Genomic DNA, 23,884 nt, shown 5'->3' with positions numbered 1-23,884 from the left:
AAACCTTTTTGTTTAGTTTTCAGTGATTGCAATTATATATTAGTAGGCTATAGTTCTTATCGTGCGTTATTCTGAAAACAGAAAATTTTCCTTGTCCATATCTTATTTAGGCTATTTAATTGTTTGCTGATTTATTAGTGAAGATGCTCTTATTAGCCCAAATAAAGTGTGGATAAAATAGTTTGGCTACACGCAGAATGCCTCATCAAAATATAAATATTTAACAAATAAACATTGTTTTTAGTCTAATTATAAATGGACAGACTGGGGGTCTCAAGGAAGATTCGCGGTAAGTCTCATTATACGGACTCCGCTTTACTCTCGCTGGAATTAACTTTTCCCAAACACACGGGATCCTTTTCCCAAGGAAATGTTAATTAAGTCGGTTTGACAGCAGTTCCATTGCTTCGTCGCTGAATGTAGTATAGTTTGATGATTATTAACGCTTAATCAGAGAGAAAAAAAGGCTGACCCCTGCCCTCAGAAAAAGAGCTCAAGGGCTCGCAACATTCCCATCACATGAGCCATTACCCAACTAACTCACACACTTGACCGCGCATCGCTTGGTATCACGAGCGCTGCATTCGATTAGCAGCACACTGTCTATGGATTGTTATGATAAAACACCAAAACGTCGGACACATTTTGTTATTTTACTCATTTTTTTTCTCCCAATATTGCCAAGTAAGCATGCTTGCACTTATGCTATTAGCCTATTTCTATTTTGCAGCACATATGAAATCTATACCAACGGTACAAACCTGGCGCAAACCTCATCTGCTAAAAATAGCGCATTCGAACAAGGGAACGACAGATCAAACGACAGATCAAAGCGAAGAGTAAGGTGAAATACTGTCCAATAACAAGTGACTGCTCCTCGCCATTCCGTCAGCATACATTAGAGAGAGCGAAAAAAGCTGCTCTAAACAAACGATTCATTTTGCTGGACTGGTCACTAATTGCCCCGTGGAATGAATAAACTTCCCACCTAATCCTCCCATATATCCTTAAATTCACAACACAGCTTGGAGAATAATGCATGTTTGTGCAGCACATGACGCTGGAAACCTTTTCAATTGCAGTTTAAAGAATCAGAGAAAATTAGTTGATGTTTTCTCATTTCATGATTTATGATGACTTCTTTTAGAATTATTTCAGAGAAAATAAGTTTATAAAGCTGAAGTCATAAAACAGGAAATGTTTTTTTTTTAAGTGAATGTAAGACGTCAGACGAAGGATTTGAAATTCTTTCCAATTGAAAATTGGAATAACTAATTTTAATTATATAACAACAAATAAATTCTGGTCTATGTATCTTTTATATTTTAGGTACATAAGCTTTTTATTTTATTTTTTGAGAATTTTCCATAATACACTGAGCCTGAGAGTTTTTTAAAGAAAAAAGTAGCCAGGAGCATATTAAGTGTATTTATGTGTTGCATTCCTTTTTTGTTGTTTTCAGGAATAAATGGGTATAAAGTCTTGTGTAACATAATAATTAGACTAAATGCATCAACTCTGAATTCTGGTAATGCATGGAATTTAGTTGCCCTGCCTTATCATTTTTCTTTGCCAAATGGACAGACAATCTTGCCACCTCTTCACAGATACTTTCTTACAAGGAAAAAAAACAGCACAATACATTAAAACATTATCCTTACACAAGCACAAATTGTTCCATCACTCCATTCGTGCATAGTACATGTATGAGGTGCATATGTGCATACTATGTCGGCCTTGAACAGACTTGGAGTTGGACTTGCAGTTTCTCCTGCACAGCATGTGTTTGTTGAGGCACATGTGAGACTGAAAAGGGTTTTGAACTAATGTTATTCATATGACAATAAATAAAAAGAAAATTATTTATTTGTATAAAAAAAAATGGACAAAAATACAAGATGAAAGCAAACAAAACATATGGGTAATCTGTGACAGTGGTGTAATTTACTTACCAAGTTTTCACTAGTAAACTGAATGAATCTAACACAGACAAAGAAGAGTTCATTGCATTTCACAGTTTATAAATCCTTAATAGAAGCCCACCAGTTTTCTGACTTCAGTCATCACGGGAGCTGCGAGGCTGCGAGCTTTCTCTGCTCCTTTGGCTAACAGACTCTCGAGATGGCCTCTGTCGGCCCTCAGTCTTTGGATCTCCAGTCGAATAGGTTGCAGCTTCTGTACAATAGCCTCGGCCACCACATTCTTGTATTGTCCAGTGTCCATACCTTCAGCCAGTCTGACCACCTCCTCCATGCTCTGTCCAGACACAGCTGCGTGCATGGAGACTAGGTTTGATACACCGGGCCGACTCTCGGGCTCATAAGTCACTTCAGAAGTGAAGTCAGTCACAGCTCTGCGAATCTTAAGGACAATGTCATCAGGCGTATCGGTCAGGAAGACTGTAGCTAACTTTTGGGGGTCTGACTTGGACATCTTAGAAGATGGATCCCTCAGAGATTTCACCTTTCGAGTGCCACCTGAGAGTTAAAAAGCAGGAAAATTTCAAAATTTCATCTGCGTGAGTGAATATTTCCTATAGTTTCCTATTCACTTCCATTAAAATAGTTAATAGTTAACTATAATATAATAAAATATATAATTACAATATTATATATATACATTCATGTACAGGTAATAGTTAACTATGTGACCCTGGATATGACAATATTTGACTGAGATACAACTATTTGAACATCTCAAAAAAAAAAAATATTGAGAAAATTGCCTTAAAGTAGTCCAAATGAAGTTCTTAGCCAAGCATATTACTAATCAAAAATTATGTTTTGATATATTTACGGTAGTAAATTTACAAAATATCTTAATGGAACATGATCTTTATTTAATATCCTAATGATTTTTGGCATAAAAGAAAAATATAATTTTGACCCATACAATGTATTTTTGGCTAGTGCTACAAATATACCCCAGCGACTTCAGACTGGTTTTGTGGTCCAGGGTCACATAAATAAAGTGTTAAAATAATGATTTACTCAACAAGGACATTTAAATTGATCAAAAGTGACAGTAAAGAGTTTTACAATGTTACAAAATTCTATTAAAAAAAAAATGCCGTTTAGAAAATTACAAATATTTAAATATATATATATATATATATATATATATATATATATATATATATATATATATATATATATATATAAGATGCAGCACATCTTTTTCAAGCACTGATATTAATAAGAATGATAATTAAAGAGGTGAAGAATAATAAAGAATAATATAATAATTTCTAAATGATCATGTGACAGTGAAGACTAGAATAATGACTGTTGAAAATTCCACTTTTCCAACAAAGGAACAAATTACATTTTAAAATATATTAAAATAGAAAACAGTTATTTTAAATAGTAAAATGTCACTTTATTTTACTGTATTTTTGAACAAATAAATGGACCCTTGGTGAGTATCCCACAAAAACTATATAATATGGCATATTAATACCAGTAAGTTACTGACACAAAATAGGAGTCAAATGTACTCTGATCGATTTAGTTCAGTAAAGAATGTCTTTTTTTTCTTTTTTTTAAACTGTTCACCAAATGAACCGGCTCATTTCCACCACTGCCAAAAAGCGGTGCAGGAAACATGCCATTTAATATTAATTTTTTTGAAAAGCTTCCTTTACAATACTGCCTAAACATTTCATTACAAAAGTAATTGTAGGATGCAATTTTATAAGATAATTTTAACTTTGTATAAGATACATTTCAATAAATTAGCATTACATATAGCGACCACTGGTTGCACACTAATCAGATTGAAATTAAGAATCTCAGGAAAGCAACTGGGTTAATATTAGTTTAATATTAGTTCTTTGTGGAATTACAACACAGATGGGTTCTAACGGTCTTTGATTTGGTTTCAGGGCAACAGATATTGTTTGGTTTCTAGGATGCAGGCGCAGTCTTCCTTCACATGTAAGAAGAGCGATGTGAACCGGTCTTTGTGAAGTCACTATAGGGAAACCCCCCAAATCCATTATCACCCCATCACTCAGATAGAGGAGGAAGAGAACACTCCTTTAATCAAAGCGCCATCGCACACATGACTGGTTTCATACTGTGCTTTTATGATGGCGATAATTACAGTGAATGAAAGACTGAAGCTCAAACTGACGATTCAACGTGCCAGCCATGTGTGCGCACGACTTTTTGTGCAAGGGTACGCTGTTGTGCGTGTGTGTGTAACATACAGCGAGGAAAGCAGGGAGCTGGAGAAGACACTTGAGAGCACCGATTCATTTGTGTGTTCGGTGAATGACAGAGTAATTTGTCTTACTTTTCCACTTTTCAGGGTTTGAATCTTTATGAGAAAAACAGCTTGATTAAAACGGGAAGTTATGAGGTAAAAATGAAAACTCCCAAACATACTGAGCAGGGCACAAGGCTCTGGGAAGAACTCTCCATACTGGTTGTTAAAGATGCGGGCCAAGTCCTGGGCGAGCTCCAAATGCTGGATCTGGTCCTCCCCTACTGGCACATGTGTGGATCTGCACAACAATAACATCACTCTCACTCAAACACAAAGCTGGGAATATAACCACACTAAGAATAAAACACATGAAGAGCACAGCCGGCCGTACTTGTAGAGCAGAACGTCTGCTGCTTGTAACACTGGGTACATATAAAGCCCCACACTGCCTTCATTCTTCTGCTTACTCTTCATCTGTAAGGAAAAGAAACGGAGGATTTACTGCTGGACAGACAGACGGACGGATGGAGAGGAAAGTTTGAAATAAATCTGAAGCACCTTTCATTACATCTGGCTGCAACAGTCTATTTGTTTTCTTATTACAATGAGGTCTAACACCAAGCCCTTTCTCAGTTTCCCACATCGGCTGAATGAAGAAGTTTTGCCACATTAACGTGCACAGACAGCATCCAAAGGCCACTTTCCGCCACGTTTCACATGCACTCAGCTGTTGAGTAAACAGCTAGGTGTTTTCCCTGCAGCGGTGGGAGGCTTCTGGCCGAGCTCCCCGTCAGCAGCAATATAAAAGGGTTGTCCTCTCTGGGTGAATCACAGTCATTATCAAGCCCTGTCTCTCCCTGCCAGGTCCGCCCGCCCTCATGACCGGCACAGGAAAAGCCTGTCGTTGTGCCACATGGACAGCAAACAGAGGAGGGAGGCCTGAGCATTTAGACTGGCATGTTACCATCTTCTAGAGGGCTCTAATATATCATGTGTCGTTTTATTTAACATGCTCTCACAAGCAGATAAAGCCCAGCAAAAACAAATGTGCTGTAATTACCTTCCACTGAGGCAGGTGCCGTAAACGAGGCATGCTGGTAAGGCAGCCTAGGATCCATGAGAGCTCAGCATGTTCTGAGACCTGCAGAGTAATTATATGATTACATTGTCAGAAAAAAAAACATGTAATCGTACTCATTTCATTTATCTTTCATTTATATAAATTCCGAAATATATTAAAAGTACAGTTAATACACGCAATGCATTGAACACACATTTTCTATGATGAGTATGTTTATAATTTCTGAATTTAAAATTCATTTCGACGGTATCTTTTTTTTAACAAACTAACGAATCATTTGAAAATCCTTTGTCCAATAAATTAAATTTGGTGCGACAAACATACAGAAACATGAGCATATGCAAACCCCTGGATACCTTCATAAATGTGTCAAGATTAATGTCTCTTCAGATAATTTGATGTTTTCATGACATGGAAAGTTTAGACTGTAAAATTCAGTGTAACTTTCCCAAAACTGATATTTATCATAATTATATTTCGTAATTAATAATTCATGATAATTGCAAAAACAATATCCTGTTTGCCTTGAGAAGTCTATTAAACATCTTTTTTATTTTGAGAGTAATGAAAGATGTATATTAATATGCTATTACTTTTTACATTATAGCTACAACATGATCAACATGAAGTCAAAAAATACATTTCTAAGAACTTGGCACACCATTAAAAAACTAAACTATTGTTTCTCTTTTTTTATACACTTATATATTACCATCACGCCACCGAATTATCATTACTCTTGATTTGCAGAGTGACAGCACTATACAGGCATCAAACTAGGCATCTTCATAGCGCCCCTGTGTGGCAGTGAAGAGAACAAGATATTCCTCACCTCCCAACAGGTGCACAGTGGCACAGTATGAAGGCCTTTCTACATCCATACTTTATCACAAGTGCTCAAACTAGTCCTTCTCTTGTTACAAAATCATGTGAAAGAGCTCATTTGCTTGGCATTGTGAAATCTGCACAGTTCCCAAGAGAGTGTGCAAGCACTCAGACACACTCAAAAGAGAAACACTCCTCAAAATCGTTCTGCTTCAGAAAATTAAACTTTATGAGTGCTGGCGACACGGCCGCCATCTCTCATACTCACAAAAGGATTCTGAAGCATCTGACGTAAACCCAGAGAGGAACGAACATAAAATATGATTTTATGGCACAGCGCTGAAAGAGATATTTATTACAGCTAGCTAATCTACATGTTAGGGTAAGACAGCGGATATGAAGATGACTGTGGGATCACGGCAGAAAATCTGATATAGTGGTGGTGGATATCTTAGATGACTTCATATGTCAGATTTGTGCAATCAACTGAGACACAGAAATAGTAAGTGAAGCAATAGAGCATTAAATCTAAACTGATTATTCCTCAAACACATACGTGAAAAGAAATTTAAAAGGAAGTCCAGAGTGTGAAAAAGGGTCATATTTGTTTATATATAGGCAGACAGTTCAATTACGCGAGTCTGCCAGAAACGTACATATAAATCTCTCTGTTGTGTGGAGAAGTTATTCTGGTAAAAGGGTTTATAGTGCTATACGTCCCAAACACACATACAGCTATAACACGAAGCACTATACTTAAGATCCGATTGATTCACCATTTTTTAAATGAAGTTAGGGTTAGGTGCTTTCCTTGGGTTTTCCTTGTAAGTGTTTTCCTTGGGCCAGGGTATTATTTTAACATGTGGAACAGTCTTGAGCTCGTATGTTCGATGGGAGGTCTTCAGTCCTGCCAAGATATGTGGCATGAAGTTAAAATGGAATAAAATCAGGGGAGTGTGTGTGTGTGTGTGTGCAGGTTTTCACATGCTCGCTGTAAAGTTTCAGTGAGAAAACACACAAAATCCTGACGCACTTACACTCTTCTACACAACACACACAGTTGAAAACATATCAGGTGGCTGAGAGGAAGAACATGTCCACACTTATTATAGTTACCCTTCAAAAGTTGCTCAATTCAAGAGAAAATGTGCCGGATGGCTAGCGAGTTGCTGCGTACAGTAAAATCTATTATTATCCTCCTCTTTCTGCTTCATGTGGTTGCTTTGAAGTGAACCATGAAAATGAATCTGTGTTTTCCCCATCCTGAGAATTTGTAGAGATAGGAATCGGTTTGGTAAAATAAGCATTTAAAGCTAGCCTCCATTAAATAAATATTTGGCAATGGAAAATATGTTTTAGCTTACTGCCAGCAGTTCAGCCCAATAAAACAACCGGACGCTTATTTAGAATGAGACTTATGAAGTTATTTGAAAGGTGCCTTTGACATTTTTTTGACATTGTTTAGGCAGAAAGGTTGAATAAGATGTGCACACTTTAAAACTATAATACTAATAGGATTTTGGGATAGTTCAACCCAAAATGAAAATTCAAAATGAAACCCAAAATGAGAATTCATCATTTACTCACCATCATGTCATCCTAAACCTGCATTACTCTCTTTCTGATATGGAAGACAAAAATTATTTTTTTTTTGTCCTCAATGAAAGTGTTGCTTTGGACCCCACTAACTTTCATTGTGTGACCAAAAACAGTTCATTAAAAGTTTCTTGTGAGTTCAGCAGAAGAAAGAAGGTCATACAGGTTTGGAATAACATGATGAATGTGAGTAAATGATGACCTAATATTCATATTTGCAATCCATAATTAAGGTTATTTAATATGTTGCATACTTTAAAGAAAGTCTTCAAAGCAGAACTCACTTGAGACTGCTGGAAAAGGATGGAGCGAGTCGGGTCTATGCCACAGGCCAACAGACTGGCGGCCATGTCCAGGATGTTTTCTCGGAGCATCTGAGGGTCCTGAGGCTGGGTGATGGAATGAAGGTCTACGATGCTGTACATGACTGTACTGTACTTGTCCTGCAGGGCCACCCAGCTCTCTAGAGCTCCCAGATAATTCCCCAAGTGAGGGACACCTGTGGGCTGGATTCCTGAGAAAACCTGTGCTTTAGGGAGGCTCTTAAAGAAAAAGAGAAAGGTTCGAGACAAAACCTTTTTAAAAGAAAGACAAATATTCAAACAAAGGAGGGCATAAACGTGAAAAGAAAGTTGGTGGTGTGCATACAGCCAGAAAGGAGACGCCCTACGCAGTTTTATGAATGTTATCAAAGCGATAAATCCAAGGCACGTTTCACACTAACACAGCACCCTACCGGGTGAGAGAGTGCTAGAGCGGAACTTCTCCATAGCCAATGAAAACACTCCACAGTTCACAGCCAGCCAATAGCAGCTTTTAAGAGTGATACAGTCGTGGAATAACAATCACAGTAGTGGTCTTGCACAAAACAGCAACAGAAGAAAGCAGTGCAATGCTATAAACCTATAAAGTATATTAAAGATTGAGAAGAATAAAACAAAGGGGTAATTTTTAGATGTTTAGACTGAGAAGAAAGCCCACTACTACTTAGTCTTTATAAAAAATAAAAAAAATAGAGAGAGAGAGATTCATGCCTGCTGACTGCTGTAGAAATGTGTTACTAGCAGGCCGAGACTTCAGATGCAAAACTTCCAAACGTCCATTTCCATACATCAACTTCCAAACAACTTACTTAAACTGCCAAATAATATTTGTACTTCATAAAAAGGTTAACTTTGCAACATAAAAACATTCAAAGCGGGGAAAACACACTTACATGAAAAGAGCCGTGAACACCTACATGGGTATGTATGAGGTGATTTACTTTGGGGCCCATATATAATCTGAGATCTATGGCTGATCTGAAATCAGTCTGGCTTCAGGGAAGCCTATAGCTAGGGGAACAGAATCACTGATCCAAAGTCATTAGCTAGTTAAAGGAAAGGAGCAGGCTATTTATGCCATTACCGGGTGAGTAATTGCAGTGCAGTGGCCCGAATGCACAGGGCCTCTCTGAGGTGTCAGAAGTGATTTGGGGCAGAACGGAGCCTGGTTCATGTGTGTTCTCACCTTGCGTCGTTCCCCTCTTCCCCTCCGGCCAATCATTAACCATCCAGACATGGTAATAGTGTCATTTGAGACAATGACACATAAGCTGAAACAACACTAGGCCCAACTACCGAAGGAATAATCAACCTATCGCACCTCCCATCTACCGACAAGAAGGAATGTCTGAAAAATCAGATTTTTTACATAAATTTTTTTGGCGGCTGGCGTGATGATGGGGGAATTTTTTTCAGGAGGTACATTATATAGTAACCTTAGAAGTACCCATTTCAATGTCATTCTTCATTATTTATTAAGGTGCAGCTATGGTTTTAACATCGATAGGGACATTTCCTAATCAGTTACATAATACAGTAAATCCAAAATCTTTATGTTTAATTTATATGTTCTATGTTTATACACATGAGGGTTTATTTCGCTGTGTTGATGCCATAAAAAATACAAAAAATACATACACCTTTTTTACTTCCCTATTTAGTCTAAAGTCAAATGAAAAGGCCTATGTTTTCAAATGTAAATTTGATTTCATAAAATAATCTCAAATATACAAGCCTTGAGGTCCTAAATTGTAAAAGCAAATGTGTGAAGAATAAGCGATGCTTATGTCACACACAGATGTTAGACAGCATCCATGTTAATGTATAAAGTGAAATAAAATCCTTTATTTTACTAATTAAATAATGACATACAACACTCTTCCATTCTCACCTGCATTAATCGCTCAGTTTTTCTTTTACTCAGATTCACTGGGACATGCTCGCTCTCCTCAGCTGTCCCACCAGCACAAACTACTTCTTGATGACACCTGGCAGGAGCAGCAACTTCTCTCCTAATGTTTTACACTGACAAACGCAACACTGTTGTACCACAGTGCAGGAAAGTAGCAAAAAAATTCCTCCTGGTCTACCATATGGAGTAGACATTAAACCGCATGTGTGTGTGCACAAGCTGATAGAGTTACACAGTACAATTACAATCCCTGTTCTTACACTCATGTAGGCACTTTGTAGGAGTATTTAATTGTAAAACTATCTGTGTGTGTTCCAGTTGGTGTAGGATTAAGTAAGTCTAGAAACAACTAAATACATGGAGGTTAAGAGTTCAGATCATTGCATCTCAAGAGGTGCTTTAAATAAAAAGAGGTGCTCAATTTACTTTAAAAACAACTTTAAAAAGGTCAAGCAACCTCCATTTGATCATTTAAGATGGACTGACCCTTTTGTATCAACAAAGTGAAAATATTGCAATACAGTTATGGAAAAACAGAAGCTAGGCTATGTAAAATTCAGCTCCAGGGCTACCATAAGACAACACTTAACAACACTTAAATCTTCATTGCAAACATATTATATGTGAAAACCATATCTTACATTTTGAAAAATGCCATGCTCAGACAGGATTTGTTGTGAGAAATTATGTTTTTTTAAGCCAGTGGTTTTCAGATGGGGTCACAGAGCAGAGAAAAAACAAACAATGATAAATGCAAATGATAACATGCAACTAATATAATTAACTTATCAGCTTCTAAAACACTTTTCATATCTTTTATCTGTCACTTGGTAAAAGCCAGCTAAATTAGGCAGACATCCACAAACCACGTAAAAGACTAAATAAATAACAATGAATGAATAATTTCAATGTTTCATTTAAGGGACATTTCTATTTACACATTTATGCACAGCATGGGGTCTCCACTTGATGTCCAATGTAAATTTGAGCATGTAATTACAACTGGCCATTCAGATTTAAAGTTCTCCGATTTGAGCTCTTTAAACTCAAAATCAGTACTATACACAAAGAAACGATAAGGACCCTATAGAGCCATCCATAGCTGAACTCCTGGAACATCCTGGCAGAGACGGCCATCTTTGCATGCCAATTCCAACACTGCCTTTCACCACCCCTTTATGGTTCTGCAGGAAAGCATCAGCAGCTCAGTAAATGTGGAGAAGCTCTCCACAGGAGCTGATATCAGAGAGGGAGCATGAGGCCAGTTCTGAACGGCACCTCTGACCCTCCCGCCCCAGTCCATTTGTCCCCCACTAAGTTTCAGACACACAGAACCTACTGTTACGGTGTCTATCAGCATCGCCTCACTCACCCTATTAACAGACATCACGCTGAACAGCAGAAACACATGCCTTAATCCTGCCACTCTCCGCTGGGCTACCAACAAAGCCCTGCTTTGGTAAAGTATAGAACAGAAAATCATTTTTATGCACCTTCCCCTGCCCGAGACGGTGGGGAATGTGTGTTTTTGCCGTACCGAAACACACTTAGCTTGAAGCGAAGTGCGAACGGCCGAAAATAAAACAGGAACGAGACCCGATTTGAGGGGAAAACACATTAGAGAAAGCGTGAGTGACAATGCCAAAAAAGCAGTGAAAGAATGAGCAGGAGACAGAGCAAAAGAAGAGGTATTTGTGGGGAGGAGGGTGGCGTACAGGAGGTGGCAGGGGGCAGGAGAAGGAGCGTTTGATTAAATCTGCGGTTGACGTTTCAGACAGGTGAGATTGATGAGGTTCCTCTACGCTTCACACTGTGTGGAGAGCGCAGGGAGAGGAACAGAAACACGCAGTGTAGAGAGCCAGGGCTGGGGGCCCTCTCACACCGTGGGGTCTCTGGACTGATTAATGGGGCTGGAGTCCCTTCAAAAACAGCGCTCCCAGCAGAAAGGGCCGCACCGTGCTCCAAAAATAACCAGGACGGGACAGCCGCTCCACTACGGACTGCGGCTTGGAGGCCAAACCCTGAACCGTTTAGGACCAATCGCTTTTGTTTCACTGCAATCCTCCCTCTGCTGATCGCATTACATATTAAAAGATAGGTTACGCTTAGTCTGACATGAAATATAATTATTTGCAAGCTGCACAGAAAAGCCTGCTGAAATCTCAAACCAAAACCCAACGCCTGGCACGCAGAATGATAAATGTCAGGCATGGATTATATTGCGATATTTGGACACTCTATATAAACTACACTAAGCAAATAAAGGACAAAGCCACTTCTGCTTTTTCCCTTTTGAGCCTCTACAGGAAAAAAATGTAGGCGCTAGCCTACTAATGACAAATTAAACACATAAAAGTCACAACGAACCAGAAATAACCTGCACACACCTCATAAATTTATCAATGTGTAATTATGGTAACACTTAGGAAGTCCTGAGCCAGAGTTTTTTCCTTGTTCCCTCTAATTTCCTCCAGCGCTGACTGTCGGTTTGAGCAGAACCCAGAAGCTCGACACCAGATAGTGGGTGCAATTCAATTAACTACGTCAGATTTTCGGTAACCGTAAATCAACAAGGTATGGGGCAAAACTCCACAATGAAAAAATATTGATAGGATTTACTTTAAAACAATATTCACTCAGAAACTGCTAGTAAACGTCACAAACACATTGAATTAAATACAAAATTCTAAATAACATTTTCTCCCAAAACATGCTCCAATTATTTATTAACTTGAAAAACTATTTTTCACAGCGCAGCATTACTCTACAGGAATTTAGAGCCAAAATACACTAAATTATCCAAAAAATGATGAGCGCTTGAGGGGTCTGGAGGAGTTATTTAGCATTTATTACGTTCATGCTTCAGAATGATGAACCGAATTACACAGCGGAGTGTGAAATAAAGTGCTTAGCTGACATGTAAAAACAAATCGTCTAATTAATAAATACAATCAGGCTCATGTGTGCCTGCTTTCCTACGGTTTCCTCTCTGGGCGGCTCTGGGAGTAATGGTTTTAGCTGACATGAGAGTTAGAGCATTTAGACCTGAAGGAGAATTAAGAGCCGTTTCCTTTTTGTGCAACACGAGGCTGAGATGACTGATATCAGCCATTAAGACCACAGGCGATTAAGGGCCGGATAGGGAGCGTCATGTTTTATAACGCAGCTTGGAGCGAGGGCCCACTGCATCCTGCTGCCTCAAGCTGCAACGTATGGAAGGATAATCAGGGAAGTTTCAGGATGTGATCGGAACAAAAGCTTAAAACTGACATGAGTTTTATTGTCTAAACAACTGCGTAAAACACTTACACAACAGGGGTATTTCAACAGCTCCAGAAACAGAACAAGAGTTTTCAACACAGAGTGAAAGGTTAATGCTGAATTTATTTTGCATTTGCTCACTGAATCTCGCTGGTTTTGGTGGTGAGAAAATCTAAGCACCTAACATGCTCATTTTATCCACTATTTGACACGTTTCATAAATAATATTTATTTATAGGCATGGATTTCATTAGGTCAAATTTCCCTCTCACTTATACTTGGACAGAAAAATCTGTGCTCATCTTTTCACACTGCAGCTAAATGACTTTTCATAACCCTTTCTTTGCCAAAAAAATATGCTCCATGTTTTGACGTACATCACACCTAGCAGCATTGAGCACGTCCAGATTAGCACACAGTGCCTGACATTTGGAGAAAATTAAAACAAATGAAAACCAACACCTCATTTCAAATGTTGTTGCTGGTAATAAAGGACTGCTGGGATGGTTTTGACGTCTTTCTCTAACCTCACTCCCACAGTCGCAGCACTCTGCACTTTAGCGTCCCAAATGACACACTGCCTGTAGTTAACAAAACAGAGACTGGCTGCCAGCGGTGGACGCACATTCCTACACGGAAAGTGTGCTGAAGCCATCAAATAAAACCGGGTTGTCAATCAAGTCAAGGCGGTGGGGCTTCCTATGCTCTGTAAAAGGCTCACTAATTATAATTTACTGTGCTCAGGTCCACTTAGCATTACATGCACTCAGGGAATTGCACTGTTAATTAACAGTTTCTGTACATATTCTGGTTCACTTTAAAAGCCAGAATTTCATTCTGTATAAAGGGCTGTGATGGCTGTTATAAACAGTGTCATTTTAGGATGGTTTATAACAGGGAGACATGGCTAATTGAGCAAGAATGAGCAGGTGAGCTTTGCAACAAGATAATCCAAATATAAAAGGTTTAATTTTTTAATAAAATAGTTATATTAATAATAACAAGTTATTCTAGAAATGTTCTATGTCACATGCCCATTTCCATAAGCATTAAAATATTCCAAGAACATTTCTGTCTATTGGCAAATTACATATCTACACAGTAAAATTCAAATGCTTAAACATATTGCAATAAAAAAGTAAGGCAATCTGTGTAGCTGTGTAGTAATCATACGAATATTGTTTAGCAAAAGTGAAGAAATCTGATTAAAAAGCATATTCTCCAGAATTTATATGCCAAGCCACGGAGGCAAGGACTGTCCTGTAAGAAATGTCTAGAACAGTCATCGACATTTTTATTCTTTTCTTTTATGATTTTCAAGATTTAACTTGAAAATAGTAATGCTACTTTCATGATGAACATCCAGCACAAGGAAGACAAATTTATAGAATTGTGTTCTACTCCTCTCTGGACATATTTTATAAAATCAAGTCTGCAGACTGCTGTAATCTACAAGTGAATTACATATCAATTTTCATACTGTATCCTGCAATTCAAACACCAGACCTCATTATCTGAAGTCTTTGGAATAAATGGAATTCATTAACTCAAACCTCCAATGCAAAACATGTCTAAAACAGTTCCACTGTTGTTTTTTACAGAATGAGAATAAAATTAGATAATCTGAAAAAAAAATAATAATAAATATATATAAATATATATATAACATATATTAAAATATTATTACAATTTAAAATTGTTTTAAAACCGTTTTCTATTTGACCATGTTTAAAATGCAATTAATTTGAGTGATGGCAATGCTGAATTTTCATATTACTTATATCTCACAATATATCACCACCCTTTTAAAGCTACAAATCTGCAGCACAGCCGAACCAGGATAATTTCCTCACAGATAACCACGTCAAGATGCTTAACTGCATGTTACAGCTAAATAAATTAAACTATTCTTGACATTAATAAGCTTTAACAACTATGCACTCGCAACAATGTCACAAGCAATTGCAAAGACTCTTTTTAAACAACGCCGTTATTTGCACTCTCTTAGCCTATATCTGAAAATACTGTAAAGACTAAGTTACTCTAATGTGTTTAGATTGAAAATTACAGCTGTCGGATACTTTCAATGTATTACAGAAGGTTTCCACTGAAGGTGATCCATGTAACAGATCCTCCGTAAAGCTGCCAAACTGGCAAATAACAAAATTGTAAAAAGAGAAGACTTTCTTACCGTCGCTTTCCCAGCTTTAAATAATCTTCTGTGGGAATTACTCTTATGAATATAACGAAAGACAGATTTCACGTTACACCTCATGGACAGCGCCATCTTGACTTATTCATAAACACAGGAGTACGGTGTCCAATAAGGGACATACCGACAAAACAAACACTCAGGGCAGCAGCTTAAGCTTAATTTAGAAGGAACTGCCCATGAAATTGCCACCTCTGCAAAAATATGTTGTACCATAGTAAAATTTTCTAAAAGATCGTTTAAGGAATTTCAAATAAATAAAAGAGTTTTTTTTTCCCATTAGGCTTCAAAGGAAGTGAATGGTACCTGAGGCTGCCATTCTACCACAGAAGAAGCTGAAAATAAACAATAACATATTTTTTTACTTCTGAGTTAAGTTGCCTCTCCCATTAAAACCAGCCTCACACACTTAATCCTTCCTTTAACCTGAGCAACCTACTTATGTTAATTATTAAAACATACATACCTATGCTCAAATAAGGTACTGTAGGCACATAAACTCACTGTTTTGAGACAGAAAAAAGTATCACAGTCCAACTCCAGCATTTCATTTTACGTAATTATCGACCCCCTGGTTTTTCTAACACATGTTTTAAAAAAAGTACAAACAGTTCTCTGTTTTGCAGCGTTTCAGACTTCTTTAACCACATCTGCAGCTGATTAATCTCACCTTTGCATCTGGTTGTATTCACACACATATTCTATATTCAAGACTGTCTCCTGCGGCACTGTGCACTGTAACACATAGACCGTGATCAAGCAGAGTGTCTATACCAAAACCTCACTTTGTGTTTGCATCATGCTGTATGATTCTCGCTCTCTCGGTTGGCTGTTAGTGCCTTTGGCATCTATTTCCTGACCACCCAGTTGCATTGCATTGTTTTGCACCCCTGTGAAGAAGAATTCTCATTATATCATGATGATGATATTTCTCTCTCTATTCCTAGAAATATTAACGGTGGTTTTACTACAACTTTTCATTAAAGCCCCCACTTCATTTCTTCTTTTAATGTACTGCAGAAAAATAAAAAGTTTGTGGTGTTTGGAAAAACCACGTATGCTTACATTGGACATTTTGTGTGTGTGACTGAGTATGTGTGACAGAAAGAGAAGGATGGAGAGACAGAGAGAGAAAGAGAGCGAAGCAGGGTGGGTATGCAGAGACTGAACTGGCAGCACCCCACTGTGATAGACTTTAGGAAAATAATATGTGGCTAATCTCTGTGTTTGAGTGTGTGTGGTCCATGAATAACTTCTTCAACTTTACTGAGGTCCCTTTGTTTTACAAAAAGAATATCAGTTCATTTAATTTTTTAAGCAATGGGTCATTCAAATAAATACAACTTCAATAGACTGTAGCGAAAAACAAACAGAATGTGCTCAAAATTTAAGCATTTTTGAAGTTACATTCATGATGCATTTATTTAAATAATGGTACAAAAACACTTGCTGTAGGAACTCACTATAGAATCTCAAAATTGCCTCCTTTTTAATTCATAAATTGGAAATTGAATTGAAATTGTCTCACAAAAAAAGTTGAATTAGGATGACAGGAAGAGAAATTTTCTAAAAGAAATTCAGCGCACCTAATACATTCTGGGAAATACATGTTCTCCACAAAAGTTAATTTACTACAGTTTGATGTAATGGAAGTAGCGTCAAATAACGTCTTCCACATTGTTATGAGCATCTGAGTGAAACGGAATCAAAAGAAAGAAAAACACAGGACAGGGACGTGGTTCTATGTTTTTTGATAGAGGCAGATTTGAATGCGAGCTTACAGTGATTGCAGTCTGTCATACATCACCAGAGAGAAGTTTACATATTGTTCACAATAAGATCAATAACATTAGTTAGAAAATAGACAGGGTGAAATTCTATTTCATGCTTATTCAAGGCAATAAGGCCCATAAACCTTAAAAACATCAAAAGGCTTAAAGAAACTATTTTCTCTCAACTCTTTTTAAATCTGCTTCCTTACATTTAAATTCAATTCTGAATTCTGTTGGCAACCCCATTTCAATTCACTGTTTTTCAGAAGGGGTGCATGCCCTATTATCAACTGTCAAAAATCTTTGTTCCCATATTTATTGCATGCAAGGCCTGTCTGCTGCGTGAATGTCGACCTCTTTCATCGCCCTCCCTGATCACTAATTGTTCATCTCCTCTCTACAGATTTATCTGCCCAACCACCCTCATAGGTCTGTTCTAAAAAGCCTGGCCAAGTATCAAGTAATAGAACCAGGGCCTATTGACCGCCCCTGATGTGCTGTGGAGAGAATGGGCAGGGTGGCTGTAACCAACAGCCCACCTGTGATAATATATAGAGGCAGGGGGCCATGGCCCACCACGGGGCAAGGCTAGGAGGGCACGGGCCTGGGGAACGCAGGGACTGGGCCTGGGCCTCAGCCTGCATCAACAGCTCCCCGACACGCCAGCATCCTGACACTGACAGACAGGCCTTCCCCTCCGACACTGAGCCCACGGGGCGCATGCCACCCAAGTCGATGGATGGATGTATGAATTGATGAGAAGATGGATAGGTAGATGGATGGCTTGGCTAGTTAAATAACAGTTCCATTTAATTGAAGAGTCCTAAAGAGCGCTTTTGGAAATTTCCACGTATTTTAATGATTTTTCTCCCTCCTACTTTGGTCCGTAAAGGAAAATAAACAGCTGGTGAGAAGTATTTTGTGCAAAGCAATGTTTGCTCCTGAGAGGAGAGTCTGGTTTCCATTACAGCTATGCCATCATGTCTGAATAGCCTGCAGCAGCGAGCGAGACGGTAGTCCAAGCAGAACAGGCTATAATGGGGTTATCTCTTTCACTGTTCTTCCTCCAGAATGCCACAGCTCTGTTCACTGAGACCCGAGGCTTCGGGTTAAGCGCAGGCCACCAGACGTCCTTCCCAGCTGTGGGGAACGTGCTGTGGTCCTCTTGCCTGTCAGAGGCAAGAGGACTGTTTTCGAACAGGCAGGGAAGCAGCCAGCAATGTGTGTCTGTGTGGTGCTGAGGTGGGAGGGGGTCGTCCCTCAGGAGGGATGTGTTTCAGCACCTTGTCTCCTTCTCTGTTATAGCGCTGACAGAACAGGAGGGAAAGAGTGACGGGGGTGGAGAAAGGGTCTCTGCTCTCTCACTCCCATCTGCTGTCTTCACTCTCCTGCTATCATACAGTAAAGCACGAGTGTGGGGTCAAAGATCACGATTAAGGTCATGAGTTCCGAAAAGATAAACTACATATAATACAGTGGCATTTTGATCTGGGCCAACAGAGACTCATGCACATAACTGAACATCTTAAACTACCGTTCATACGTTTGTAGTTGGTTAGACGATTTAATGTTTTTGAAAGAAGTCTCTTTTACTCACCAAGCCATTTATTTGATCAAAAATACAGTAAAGCAATAATATTGTGAAAATCTAAAAGAATTGTTCTCTGTTTTAATATATTTTAAAATGTAGTATTAAGTATTAATACTACATTTTAAAATATAGTAAGTATTAATTTCTTTAAAAAAAATCTTAATGACCAAAGATTTTGAATTGCAGTGTACATTTTATATTATTTGTGATTTTGTGTATTAGTATTGAAAAAGACTTTTAAACCTTGACCGTCCACTTACAGCAAGTTTTACACATCAGAAGATATCGGGTGGCTTCCATGACAGAGATCGCAAAAAGAGAAAATTACATGCTTTTGATTAGATGTCACATACAATAAATTGACAAGTTGCATTTAGGACCAACATTTTTTCATTATTTTTTTAGGTTTGATGATTGCAAGGTAATTATTGTGATAATGATTTCCAGCTCTTCGCATCCATAATGATGTATATCAGAAAAAAATTAGACTTTTCCTAATTTGACCAAAAAAAATAAAAACACTGGTTATAAGTGGACATTATTATTGTGGTCTCCTTTTGATGGAAACAAAATAATTGCTCATTTAAATGGAAATTTCACCCTAGCATATACAAAATGACCCTCTTGTTCTAAACCACTATTTTTTCAGTTTGGGATTCTGAACAAGTAAAGCCAGTAAATGTCACTTTCTTTCCTTCTTTCACACATAACCTGATTGTACTGGTTCCTGTACTTCCTGCCTCATGCAGCATAAACTGGTGGCAGATTCTGAATAGACCAGAGAGATTTGATTTATTTTGACAGTGCATGCAGCTCTTTGATGATTAAATCATTTATTGGTTCATGTATCATTACATTAGGCAATGCTAATAGCACCATTACACTTCATGTTTAGCAAACTGATGAATGAAATGCAAATGTGATACTTCATAAGATGGGAAAAGTTATATTTTAAAGGTAAGGAGCTACAGCTGTGGCTATAGGTGTTGCTGCTGTGAAGTAAGAGAAAGAAGAGGAGAGAAAAACAGAAAGGAGGCACCGTAACATCGGAGCAGGACTCTGATTATATCCAGATAGCCTGGTTTCACCATCGTGCATCATTACAAATGTGCCCGTCTTCTGAATCTACTTTCTGACTCACTCACACACTCACTCACATACACACACACACACACTCACTCACATACACACACACACACACAGCTCTATGCAGTACATTATAAAGCATGCATCAATGTATGTGTGTGTGTGTGTATGTGTGCCCCTTTTAGGCTCTGCTGCAGTCAGCACGCTACTCTTCAGAATATGTAAAGGGTATCACTTTACAGTGAAGTCACAGGCCTGGAACCTCCTCCCTCTAGCTGCAGCAAACCCTGTAATTTCTGTTTGCATCTTATTTCAGCGTAATCTCTTTACATTCTTCATGGGAAAGACAAAGCTGCTGTTGTAAAGTGGTGGGGGGCCTCAGTATCTTAGAAATGAAGGTACGGAGAGAGTTAAAGGGTACAGTATCTCTCAGTTTAAGGACGATTTACAGAGTATGAACAGAATCAAGGAAACAGATACACAGTAGCTGCCGTCCACCTTGTGGTGACAAGTGTAGACTGGCTACTGAAATTCAGAGAAGACACTGTCTACATTATAATTTGCTGCTAAACTGTCATAATTCCAAATGTACAGGAAATACCATAACTGCAGGCAAGACAAAATCACTGAGCCCAGAACAGAAACGGTAGTATTCTTTGGGTTTGTGACTCTTGACTTTGTGACTCAAGAAAATTAGCTGGTTCAGTGACACACAAGGGCGGCGACAAAAACTTCTTTGAGCGTTTGCATGTAATTTGAAACATAATTAAAATGTACAATATGTGGCTCTGAGAAAAAGCAGGATCTGTTGGCTGGTTTACGGCCTGTTGGTTTACAGCTGTTTTCCTGAATAATTAAGCGAGGAGAAAGCAAGCCGTACCTTCCACAGCTGGAATCTTTTTTCATATCCTAAAGACGGCTGTCCGAAGATTAACACTAATTTAATAGAAACCATAAACATCTCAGATGGATAAGTAAATAGTCGTTTGACGGGCAGTGACAGATATTGCAGCACTAATCATTTTCTAGTAGTTTTATTTGTGTTCATTTCTAAGGATTTCACTGTAATGATGATAAATATATATTTGAAAGAAATACCATATTTAATATTAATATAAAAAATATAAAATGCATATGTCTCTTTGGCATACAAAAAAATGAATGCAACAAATTTAATAAAATAAATAATAATATATTTTTTTTTAACAAATAAGACAGAAATGATCCTTTTCAGAAATGAGAAAGTCTTGCAGTGTGCTAGTCAATAGGCTTTCTGTGTTGGATTTTTTAATGCAAAAATTTTATCTTAAAGCATAAAAACTCAATTTACATTTCCAAATAACTATTTCATATTAGCTTACCTGAACATTTTTACAGCTGGTTTTTAATTTTGTTTAAAGATCATGTCAGCTTGTGCCCAGAACCAGCTGGTTATGATAGCTCAGACCATTAACTGAAAATATGAGGCCAACATTTCCGTGCCAATCTGAATATGTATATTTTTTCCACATTAATGAAATGACGGTTTATTTAACTTCCAAGATTTTTGCTGCACATGAAGGTTAAATGGCTGTTGTACAATGAAGTCAAAGGTGTGAGCTACTGTGGGCTTAGCAGCAAACACTAACAACTTTTAAAGTGTCAAAACTGCAGTTTCTTGGAGACACTAATATTAGGAAGCATGCTGAGTAATGAAAGGCAAGGTAATATAATTGGGGGAAAAAATGCCTTGGAACATTCAATTCAGTTTGTGTTGAAAGAACTTAAGTTGTAACAGAACCAGTCATACATGATTACCATCATGCTAAGGAAAAATATAAAGATTCACCGAACTAAAATAGTTTAGTGTAAGCAAGTTGTGGTTCATAATGTAATTTGTGATCATGTTAATGACCAGATGGGAAAGGTTGTAGCACTGTCCAGTGTAGACTACTTAAAAAGGCACCGTATCTATAGATCTACATTTGACACAAATGTGAAATTAAGGAAAATTAATTTTCAATTAAAAAAGAGATCAAAAATAGAAAAATGTATTTTAAAACAAATATTGTAATTAATTGCATAAAATTATTTTTTAAATGAATAAAGGACTTTTAAAAAATCTTTAAATGTTCAGAAAAACTATTAAAGAAATGTATTCAACTAAAATAAATCTTAATTTCACATTTACCAAATCGACAAAGAAATGTTGAAAGTTCACGTATTAAGTTGGCCTGCAGGTTTAGACTATGTTGTATGTTCAGTTAAAAAAAGAAAAAGAAAAGAAGAACTACAAAAAAAATAAAACCCGACTATATTACAGTTAACTTGTTATTTTTCTGAGCAGAGATTAATAGGTTACCAGATCCACGCGAGCACTGTTTTAAGCAAATTGTATGTCGACGTCTTCATTTGAAAATAAAGAGAAAAGCAGCACATGAAAATTAATAATCAGCCCAAATCTGTCAAACGGGCCCACTTTTGCGTTTAAAATCCTTAACCATTTTACAAAACACTGGTAAACTGCTCGGAGGTCGTGGGTCAGTTGCGTGATCATAGGTCACCCTCTAGTGGAGAGACCGCAGTGTCTCAATGAACACAGAACAAACACGGACGAGCAATTAGGATCTTGCAGTAAGTTAATTAAGCGTAAGAGCACTGATAGGGACGGGGCATATAATGAAGGGCATTTAGAGCGCATTGCACGGGTGAATGAGCCGGCTAATGGAAATGATAGACATGATTAGCCTTTAATGTGCGCTGAATGAGGGGATCGGGTATCATAGGCACAGCAAAGACAGCACGGTGAAGGTGCATTTATGGGGCGCTACATCTGTGCATCAGCATCCTAATGAAAACGAGCTTCATTCCTGAGCAATCAAGACCCTCAAGGCAGAAAACAGGCCGCGCACCGCGGAGGCGCGCGCAAAAGTGGCCAGCGTTACCGTGGAAACCGAATACTCAGCATGTAAATAATGTGATCTATCGATGCCATCTGGAAATGATTGGGGTTGGGTGCCTTAGCCGCATCTCTACCGATATCCATTACAATATTTATTTGTACTGCTAAACTTAGTCCGCGAATGGGATTATGTAGTGGTGGATTGAGAGTAGATCCTAAACAAACACATATATTAAAGCAGGATTTGGAGTATAACCTGAACAATAATGGATTTACAAGACAAGAGGGTTTTCCCCCTTTTTCACAAGCTCTCCATTTTTCAAAAATTGAATCCAGACTTTTGGGGGGGCTTTTTGCTATGTGAGTGCAGTGAGGAGGTGGGATCTGGCCAAGGTATTTATCATATTTGAAAAATCTAGTTTGATGGGGGAAGGGGACAAAGAGTAATGGAGACGGGAAGAGAAGCTACTCAATCAAACTCACAGTCTTGGACAGAGAATCATGCGCGAGTTGCTTGTGGCACAAACATGAGATCCCTCCTGCTCTGTAAAAATGGTAACCGGTGTCATCCAGCTCTCTTTTCCCCAGTGGATGAATGCAAGAGTCTTCCTCTGCTCTTCCAGTGGTATCCTGATGAAGCAGGCAGTCCATGTGTTGAGAGTAAGGACTGGTGAATAGGTCTGGCCTGCAGACTGACAGCAGCCTTGAGAGTGAGTTTACAGTGAGCTCTCTTTATCTACTGCTCGGACTGCTTTTCCCATTTAGATTCCCTCCTGAAATCCTCGTCTGCCTCCAGTGTCTCAAAATAACAGATTCACCATCCCTTGACCTCTGTTTTTATCTAGTTTCCTGCCCTCTCTGTGCAGATTAACTTAATGTACTCATTATGAAGTCAGCCGTGATGAGGTCACACATGCAACCGAGACATAAGAAATGTCATATGAAACAAATTCTGCTCTAAAATAGGATTGAAACACAACACATTGTACTTGGGATCAATACCTTTTAGTTTAGTTAAGCAGATAACTGTGTCAGGGAGCAGTTTTAACTTTGATAATAAGAAGAAATGCTTCTTTGAGCATCAAATCAGCATATTACAATGATTTCTGAAGGATCATGTGACACTAAAGACTGG

The 23,884-nt window shown here is 38.1% G+C and overlaps 1 protein-coding gene across 1 annotated transcript; it reads right to left on the bottom strand.

Annotated features, from left to right (window-relative positions):
* Positions 1 to 1,848: 1,848 nt before the first annotated feature.
* Positions 1,849 to 15,532, bottom strand: LOC306876014 (tryptophan--tRNA ligase, mitochondrial-like). Its single transcript, XM_079426903.1, has 6 exons — positions 15,399 to 15,532; positions 7,996 to 8,253; positions 5,270 to 5,350; positions 4,601 to 4,683; positions 4,389 to 4,507; positions 1,849 to 2,477 (listed from the first exon to the last, which is right to left on the bottom strand). The coding sequence occupies exons 1-6, from the start codon at positions 15,492 to 15,494 to the stop codon at positions 2,029 to 2,031; spliced, it is 1,086 nt and encodes a 361-aa protein (XP_079283029.1). The 5' UTR covers positions 15,495 to 15,532; the 3' UTR covers positions 1,849 to 2,028.
* Positions 15,533 to 23,884: the final 8,352 nt, after the last annotated feature.

The sequence above is a fragment of the Barbus barbus genome (assembly GCF_936440315.1).
Source record: "Barbus barbus genome assembly, chromosome: 10".
Classification (NCBI taxonomy): domain Eukaryota; kingdom Metazoa; phylum Chordata; class Actinopteri; order Cypriniformes; family Cyprinidae; genus Barbus; species Barbus barbus.
This window is presented reverse-complemented; position numbering and strand designations above follow the sequence as displayed.